The sequence below is a fragment of the Homarus americanus genome, unplaced genomic scaffold (assembly GCF_018991925.1).
Source record: "Homarus americanus isolate GMGI-L3 unplaced genomic scaffold, GMGI_Hamer_2.0 scaffold51476, whole genome shotgun sequence".
Classification (NCBI taxonomy): domain Eukaryota; kingdom Metazoa; phylum Arthropoda; class Malacostraca; order Decapoda; family Nephropidae; genus Homarus; species Homarus americanus.
Genome location: NW_024736148.1, coordinates 3856158 through 3865820, shown reverse-complemented (window position 1 = coordinate 3865820; position 9663 = coordinate 3856158). Strand labels below are relative to the sequence as shown.

At 35.1% G+C, this 9663-nt stretch overlaps 1 protein-coding gene across 5 annotated transcripts in view; it reads left to right on the top strand.

The window, feature by feature from the left end:
• Positions 1–9663, top strand: part of LOC121872058 (protein bric-a-brac 1-like) — a gene marked incomplete in the record, with an annotated part of 144665 nt that overhangs the window by 17374 nt on the left and 117628 nt on the right. For all 5 annotated transcript variants that reach the window (XM_042374733.1, XM_042374730.1, XM_042374734.1 and 2 more), the window contains 1 exon segment: positions 1983–2084. In XM_042374733.1, the coding sequence (XP_042230667.1) occupies positions 1983–2084 (102 nt within the window).

The window sequence follows — 9663 nt, the reverse complement described above, 5'->3', positions numbered from 1 at the left end:
GGAGGAGGTTAGAGAATTACTGTACATAAAGGAGGGGGTTAGAGAATTACTGTAATAATGGAGGACATTAGAGATTTACTGTAATAATGGAGGAGGTTAGAGAATTACTGTACATAATGGAGGAGCTTAGAGAATTACTGTAATAATGGAGGAGGTTAGAGAATTACTGTACATAATGGAGGAGGTTAGAGAATCACTGTACATAATGGAGGAGGTTAGAGAATCACTGTACATAATGGAAGAGGTTAGAGAATTACTGTACATAATGGAGGAGGTTAGAGAATTACTGTACATAATGGAGGAGGTTAGAGAATTACTGTATGTAATGGAGGTTAGAGAATCACTGTACATAATGGAGGAGGTTAGAGAATTACTGTAATAATGGAAGAGGTTAGAAAATTACTGTACATAATCGAGGAGGTTAGAGAATTACTGTACATAATGGAGGAGGTTAGAAAATTACTGTACTTAATGGAAGAGGTTAGAGAATTACTGTATGTAATGGAGGTTAGAGAATCACTGTACATAATGGAAGAGGTTGAGAATCACTGAACATAATGGAGGAGGTTAGAGAATCACTGTACATAATGGAGGAGGTTAGAGAATCACTGTACATAATGGACGTTAGAGAATCACTGTACATAATGGAAGAGGTTAGAGAATCACTGTACATAATGGAGGAGGTTAGAGAATTACTGTACATAATGGAAGAGGTTAGAGAATCACTGTACATAATGGAGGAAGTTAGAGAATTACTGTACATAATGGAAGAGGTTAGAGAATCACTGTACATAATGGAGGAGGTTAGAGAATCACTGTACATAATGGAGGAGGTTAGAGAATTACTGTACATAATGGAGGAGGTTAGAGAATTACTGTACATAATGGAAGAGGTTAGAGAATCACTGTACATAATGGAGGAGGTTAGAGAATCACTGTGCATAATGGAGGAGGTTAGAGAATCACTGTACATAATGGAGGAGGTTAGAGAATCACTGTACATAATGGAGGAGGTACATAGAAATTATGCCATAGATATTATGCATAGATTAGTATGACTGAGAATGAAATCATGGAGGGTTTAGTGTATAGGAAGGTGGCAGTTACTGTGGGCAAGTATCATTAAAAGAACCAGTGTAAGTTTAGACTTGAAGGAGGAACTGAGAGATGGTTTGTTGTGACCAGTTACAGTATAAGATTAATGCAAATCCATCAGCCAGTGAATCATAGACCATATAAATCTGTACACACATATACATGGGAGTGTATTTTTTCTGTTCCTATGTCCATCTGGCCATGCATGGGGTATTGCTGTGAGCATGATAACTGGAACAAGTATTGTACTTGTAGACTTTAACGAGATTTGTTTTGTAGATACAATCTATCACAGCAAGACATTTAAGGAATTAAATTTTCTGTCATGACTATATAGAGTTGAGATTCCTTGAGCTCAAGACCTCTTTCACATGAGCATAGTTTTGATGCATGACCGTATGTCACTCGACTTAGAAATCAATGGAGTTCAATGGTACCTTTCACATGGACGTCCATTGAACTCCATTGATTTCTAAATCATGCGTCAGAAAAACGCTCGTGTGAGAGGCCTTATTGTAGTTTGGTGAGGAATTTACTTATCAGTGCTGACAATCTTCCTATGTCCATAGGTCTCTATAGAAACTGGTTAAATAAACTTAATTACATATTGTGTTGGCATATAATTTAGGTGTTGATGTATTGATTCTAATATGATGATAAAGAGATGGTTAGGTAAATTGTTTAGGCCATATTTGGTGTGGATAGTATCAATAATGAAATTGCATGGAACCTTATCTTCTCATATTTGTTAAAAGACATTTCATTGAGAATTAGTAAGATAGGTAGGAATCGAGTCATCTTAATGTTGATATTGTGCATTGACTTTTGTATGATTTAGTTTTATTTATTTTATTATATTTTTTAATAATTGTTTTTCTTCTTGGCAGACACTGTTTCAGACTAATCCATGCAAGCATCCAATTGTCTTCCTGAAGGATGTTAAGGGGCAGGAGTTGGAGGCTTTAATAGAGTTTATTTATAAAGGAGAGGTGAGAAATTCTCTTTATGTCTAAGTGAGGATAAATTATGGTAGATAGTAGCAGTGTTTTTACCTTTTCCTGTTTTAGGGAAAACTTTTCCTTTTGTGAGTGCAACATTACTCACAGAAGTTCCATTTCTATAGCTCTCTCTCCTAATAATGCTGAAAGTTTGAAAAAACTGTACCTAACCAAAACTAACAAAGAAATACAAAAGTATAATAACTCAATAAATCAATAGAGAACACCAGTAAATGTGCAATTAATTGGACACTCACCATGAATACATTATAATAATAAATGAGAATACAGTGTATATATATATATTGCTGGGGGATGGTTTTGACTTATTCATGGCTTTCTTTATCTCACTCCTGCAACTTCTCCTAGGTTCTTCTCACAGAGAGAAGGACACTGGTGTAGAAGCCAGAGGAGGAAGGGTTAGACATAGCTGTAGCTTCCATACTTTCTTTCTCCCTAAACTTTGTACATCCCAGACAGAGCAACATAGGACACTCTCAGGTTCTTGGGTCAGCACCTCAACATCATGTGATAGAAGAGAGGGAAAAAAAACAAAACAGTGTTGGCGCTTTCATTTGTATAACAAAGCACAGGGTAAAAATTTCTAACACTGGAAGCCACTCAATTCAAAGTACTAGTCCCTGACCTGATGCATTGGGTTGGCAAACAAATAGTACCTGCATAGTGAACCCTAGTTGGTGGAGTGGACGCAGGTTGTAATGAAGTGGTGCAGTCCAAAGTAGCTTGGCCATGACTTTTTTAAGTTGAATGACACATAAATATGCAGCTCAAAGTAAATAGTATTGATTAATTTATGAATTTTGTATATGCAAAAATATATACGTACAATAACTTTAAATTTACAGGGTAGAAATAATAGAAAGGGGGGTGTAAGAGAGGAAAAGAAGTATAAATCACCTTTTAATTGTTTATAAAATACAGAATACACCCATGCCATGTTAAAAAGTGAATAAAGTATTACAGTACAGTACTTATGAAATGATAGTCTAGCATGCAAAGGCCAAGAATATGCAAGTCTAAGTCATATAAATATCTCAACACTGTATTGCTAATGTCTTGATATGAGCTGTGGGGTCACGAGATCTCATGGTTTAGTAATGCACATATTTTTGTTTTGTTTTGACAGGCACTGAGGTGGCAGGGAAACTTTTGTGTATCTACATTACAGGCAACATCTGTTAGGGCTGAGAGAACCTATACTTCAGCTGGGGAGGGGACATAGCAAAGGAATTTAGCAGTTGTTCATTATTTCAAGGCTACCTAAAGTAGGACCCCCTCTCTTCTCTTCTTAGGTTAGGTTACCTCTCTCTTTCTCATATATATATATATATATATATATATATATATATATATATATATATATATATATATATATATATATATATATATATATATATATATATATATATATATATATGTGTGTATATATATATGTATATATATATATATATATATATATATATATATATATATATATATATATGTATATATATATTATATATATATGTATATATATATATATATATATATATATATATATATATATATATATATATATATATATATATATATATATAATATATATATATAATATATATATATATATATATATATATATATATATATATATATATATATATATATATATATATATATATATATATATATATATATATATATATATATATATATATATACAGTGACCCCTCGTTTAACGAACACCTCGGTTAACGTAATTTCGATTAACGAACTGCCTTCCATAAGGATCTTCAATTCGGTTAACGAAAAAAAATTCGCTTAACGAACTTCTTACGAACCGACCTCAACATGTTTTCGCTTGCACTGACAGGGCAACCAGCTTTAGTATCAGTCCGCCAATACATTAATCGGTTCTAGGGCTTAAATTCCTTACTATTTTTGTAAATATCAAGAAGTTTATACTATTCAATAATTTTAAAAGTTTAATATTCAATTTTTTAGTCATTTTAACAATTATTGAACAAAATTGAAGGTAAAGTGACTAGTTTAATGCGCGGCATCCAGCCTCTTAACACAGCAAACAGGCGTCAGTCTCTCTCTGTTTTCACTGGAGGTAACATCTTGCTTGAGACTCTTCAACTAAACGCTTTTTTTCTGTGTTTCCAAGCAAATTATTGGTCATTTTGAAATATATTTTATATATTGACAATATATAATGCAGTGCAGCGTTGATTTAAAGAAAATAATCTTGAATTAAACCAGAGAGCTAAAATTTTATGGGTGAAAGGGCACCACGGGGTGACTTCTCTTCCACCCCAATGCCTTCTCTTCTTCCTTCTCCTCCACCCCCATTCTAAATCCCATCATCATCATTATCATCCAGGAGCCTTCTACATGCACACCTCAAAGTAAGTGAACTTTCTACCATTTTTGTTGAATTTAGGAAATTTTCGGTGAGCTGGAACCAATTACCCAAAAACCCATTGAAACAATGGTTTCGGTTAACGAACGACCTTCTGGAACGGATTGAGTTCGTTAACCGAGGGGCCACTGTATATATATATATATATATATATATATATATATATATATATATATATATATATATATATATATATATATATATATATATATATATATATATATATACAGTATATATATATATATATATATATATTTTTATATATATATATATATATATATATATATATATATATATATATATATATATATATATATATATATATATATATATATATATATATATATATATATATATATATATATATATATATATATATATATATATTAGTATGCTATAACGAATGTAATTGGTTCCAGAACCTCGTTTGTTATAGCATTCATTCGTTATAGGATTAATCCGTTCCAGGCCCCTAAATACAACCACTTAACACTGAAAAAATTCTGTGGAAAATGTAAAAAATACGGTACTTTATCTTACCTTAGTGTTGTTCAGCATGCAGGACAGGAGGCAGAGGGGGAGGGGGGAGGAGAGAATTACAGAGAAGAGGTGGAAGGAGAAGGAGTCATCCTTCCTAGCCCTCTTTGGTGTCTCACAGGCACTTTGTCTGTAGGTTCTTTTGTTACCTTTGTAAAGAAGGAATCCAGGGTTGGCTGTTTCAACCTTGATTTCTGGACCTTCCAAAAGTAGTTCATAACATTGTCATTAAACACACTGATGGCCTTTTGTACAGAACCAATATCAGGATGATAATCCTCAGCAAGTTTGGACAGTTTCCTCCAGCAAAAGAACGCATCCTTGAGATCTTTGGCTGGAATGATGCGGCTTTCCTCCTTGTCCTCCTCCTCCCCTGACTCCTCAGAAGTTAAGCTATGCTTCAGTGTCTCATTTTCCTCTTTGTGAAGCTCAAGCAGCTCCTCAGTGGACAATTCCTTACTGTGTTCTTCCACCAACTCCTCAACATCATCATCATCCACTTCCAGGCCCATGGAATTGCCCAGAGACACAATTTCATGAACAACAGTCTCTTCTTCTAACTCTTCGAAGCCTTCAAAGTCTCTTTGAAGGACACATTTAGGCCACAATGGCCTCCAAGCAGCACAAAGACACCTCACAGTAACCTCTTTTCAGGCTGAGGTTATTAAAAAAACAGCGTCTGCTATATTGAAGTGACTCTAACAAAATTCCTTCAAGCTAACATCACTGGAAGAAGTGGATGCAAAACATTTTCTAAACAGTGCCTTTGTGTACAGCTTCTTAAAGTTAGAAATTACCTGTTGATCCATGGGCTGGATGAGAGGTGTTGTGTTGGGTGGCAAGAAGTGCACAGTGATGAAGTTGAACTCCTCTGGCAATTCAACCATCAAATTAGGAGGGTGGGCTGGTGCATTGTCCATCACCAACAAAGCTTTCAGTGGAAGATTATTCTCCCTGAGGTATTCCCGAACACTGGGTCCAAACACCTCAATCACCCACTCAGAGAATAAATTCCTGGTCACCCAAGCTTTTGGGTTTGACCGCCACATAACACCAAGGCGGGTCTTCCTAATTTTTTTGAAAGCTCTGGGGTTTTCTGCATGGTACACAAGGAGTGGCTTTATTTTGCAGTCACCAGAAGCATTAGCACAAAGAAGGAGGGTAAGCCTGTCTTTCATTGGCTTATGGCCAGGGACAGAAGTTTCCTCCTTGGTAATGTATGTACGGCGAGGCATTTTTTTCCAAAATAGTCGTTTCATCACAGTTGAATACCTGCTGAGAAACAAAGCCTCCCTCTTTAATCACATTCAAAAAAATTTCATGGTGTTCCTTAGCTGCTTCCTTATCGGCACTAGCAGCATCACCATGTCTCACAACACTATGTATTTTATTTCTCCTTCTGAAACCAGTAAACCACCCCTTGGTACCCCTAAACACTGGCACATCACTATCACTTGCACTGGGAGTCTTGGCTTTAAGGTCCTCAAACAATTGTCTGGCCTTCTCACAAATTATAGCTTCACTAATGCTATCACCTGCCATTTCTTTCTCCCTTATCCATACTCAGAGTAAATTTTCCATCTCCTCAATCACATTACACCTTGCTTTGCTAAGTCTAGAGATTCCCTTAGCCACTTGCACTGTTTTCAACTCTTTATTCTTTAAAATCGTACATATAGTCGATTTAGCCATCCCATACTCATCACTAAGTTTCGCAATGCTTGTTCCATCCTCACGTTTCTTTATGATTTCTTTCTTAGTTTCAAGAGTTATGAGCTTTCTCACTCGCTTTGGATGATTCATTGTCACAATTGTACACTTGTATAACAAAATATTTATACAAATAACTCTATTTCCACATCAAAAGACGAAATTTCAACAATAACAGTGGTGCACTGGCTACACAATGAGACAAAGATGGCGCCTGACGCTCTTGTTGTGGGTCGCGGTACAACAATATTCATGCACCAGGCGAAATAGTCCGGTATTCATCCGCGTTCGTTGTAGGAGTTGCGTTCGTTATAGCATTCTCAATTTTATAGGTAAAACCGTTCGTTATAGGAATATTCGTAGTAGGATCCGTTCGTTATAGCATAACCCACTGTATAATATACTGTAACATATTAAACACACTGCAAGTATTTTCTTTAATTTATACGCTTGCTTCGCACGAGACGATCGGTGGTGGGAGTGTTCCCTCGTCTCGGTGGTGGGACTGTGTTCCCACTGTTTATACAACAGTTACCAACAGCTACCACCGTATTCTAATTGTGGTGTTTCATTAGGATTTGAGTGAAAAAGATTACGGTACGTACTTACTACATACATTTATTACACAAATATATATATATATATATATATATATATATATATATATATATATATATATATATATATATATATATATATATATATATATATATATATATATATATATATATATATATATATATATATCCATATATCCATATATATACATACATATATATACATACATACATACGTACAGTCATGCCCCGGTTAACGTCCGACTGAACAACGTCCGATCGCATATACAGTTTTACCCCGCCTAACGCGGTTTCACTTAACGCGTTTTCGCATATACGCGGTGCCTTGCCAGCTGAACTTTCACTTAACGCGGATTTTTTCCACATATACGCGGTGAGTGTCCGAGACGCTATTTTTAGATTTGCCCCACCCGCCACCCTGCCTGACTGCCTGTTTTAGCTCATAAAATTCATACAAATTACCAGGCCAGAATATAATTTACATTGCTGGAATTCTTATAATTTGGTGATCATTTTGAATATAAACATCATATATTTTACTTTAAACTTACAATTTTTAGATAAAAATTTTTCTCTAGGTAACTATGGTATCTTTTGTGCAAAATATATGACATTTATATTCAAAATATTCCTGGTCTTACAAGGAATCCAGCAATGTCAATTATATTATCCTAACTTTAGTTTGAGGTATTATTTATTAAAATTTAGTGGTTATCCCACACATCTCCTTGGGACGGTTGGTGGGGGGTGGGGGGGAGGGAGGGACCAACCGACCATCTGTTACCCTGTGAAGAATTATTATTTTTTTTTATTAACTGAAGATATTTGTTTTAGCTCATAAAATTCATACAAATTACCCGGCCAGAATATAATTTACATTACTGGAATTCTTACAATTTGATGATCATTTTGAATATAAACATCATAGATTTTGCATTAGACATACAAATTTTAGATATAATGTTTACTCTGAGTAAATATGTTATCTTTTGTGCAAAATATATGACATTTGTATTCAAAATATTCCTGGTCTTACAAGGAATCCAGCAATGTCAATTATATTATCCTAACTTTAATCTGAGGTATTATTTAATACTAAATGTTAAAAACTCTGGAAGGGAGGATTGGTGGGGGGTGGGTGGGAGGGTTGGGACTGACCGTGCGGTTGGAAGAGGGGGGGAGGCAAGGTGGGGTACTTTGATTGACAGATAGTGTCCTGAAGATTATTTTTTTTTTTTATTAACTGAAGATATTTGTTTTAGCTCATAAAATTCATACAAATTACCCGGTCAGAATATAATTTACATTGCTGGAATTCTTATAATTTGGTGATCATTTTGAATATAAACATCATATATGTTGCTTTAAACTTACAATTTTTAGATAAAAATTTTTCTCTAGGTAACTATGTTATCTTTTGTGCAAAATATATGACATTTATATTCAAAATATTCCTGGTCTTACAAGGAATCCAGCAATGTCAATTATATTTTCCTAACTTTAGTTTGAGGTTATCCCACACATCTCCTTGGGACGGTTGGTGGGGGGTGGGGGGGGGAGGGAGGGACCGACCGACCATCTGTTAGCCGGCTGTGTAGTGTGAGAGGGGGAGGGAGTTGAGTCCATTATTTGAATGGACATTAACTTGGCGACTGTATTTCTCTATTTCTCTTAAGTATTAATTGTGTGCATGTACCATCATAAAATTAAGATGTTATTTTTACTAAAACATAGTTATGTGTCGTCAAAAAGTGGAGTTTGGGGATCGGCCTGGACTCCATTTCAATTAATCCCATATGTTACGTTATTCACTTTACGCGTTTCTCGCTTTCCGCGGTACCCTCCGGGTTACATTAACCGCGTTTCCAGTTAATGTAGTCTCCATGTATAATTAGAAAACTATGGGGGCCCCATGTGCATTCAGCTGACTACATTAAAGGTTAAGTGCTCAGTCACACTGTATCCATTCCTTATTATTTATTACTTTCACTGTACTGTATCCATTCATCATTATTCATTACTTTTACTGTACTGTATTTCATTGTAAATTTTTTATTATTATTATTATTTTTTTTTTTTATCTATGTCGGACTTACGACCTGGATTTGGGTCCCTAACCCCGTCGTAAGTCGGGGTCTAGGTGTATGTATATATATATATATATATATATATATATATATACAGTTGTACCCCACTTAACGCGGTCAATAGAACCCAGAGGGTCCCGCGCTAAGTGAAATCCGCGTTAAGTGAACAACAGAACATATGGGATTAATTCCAATAGAACCCAGCCCGACCCCCAAACTCCACTTTTTGACGACAA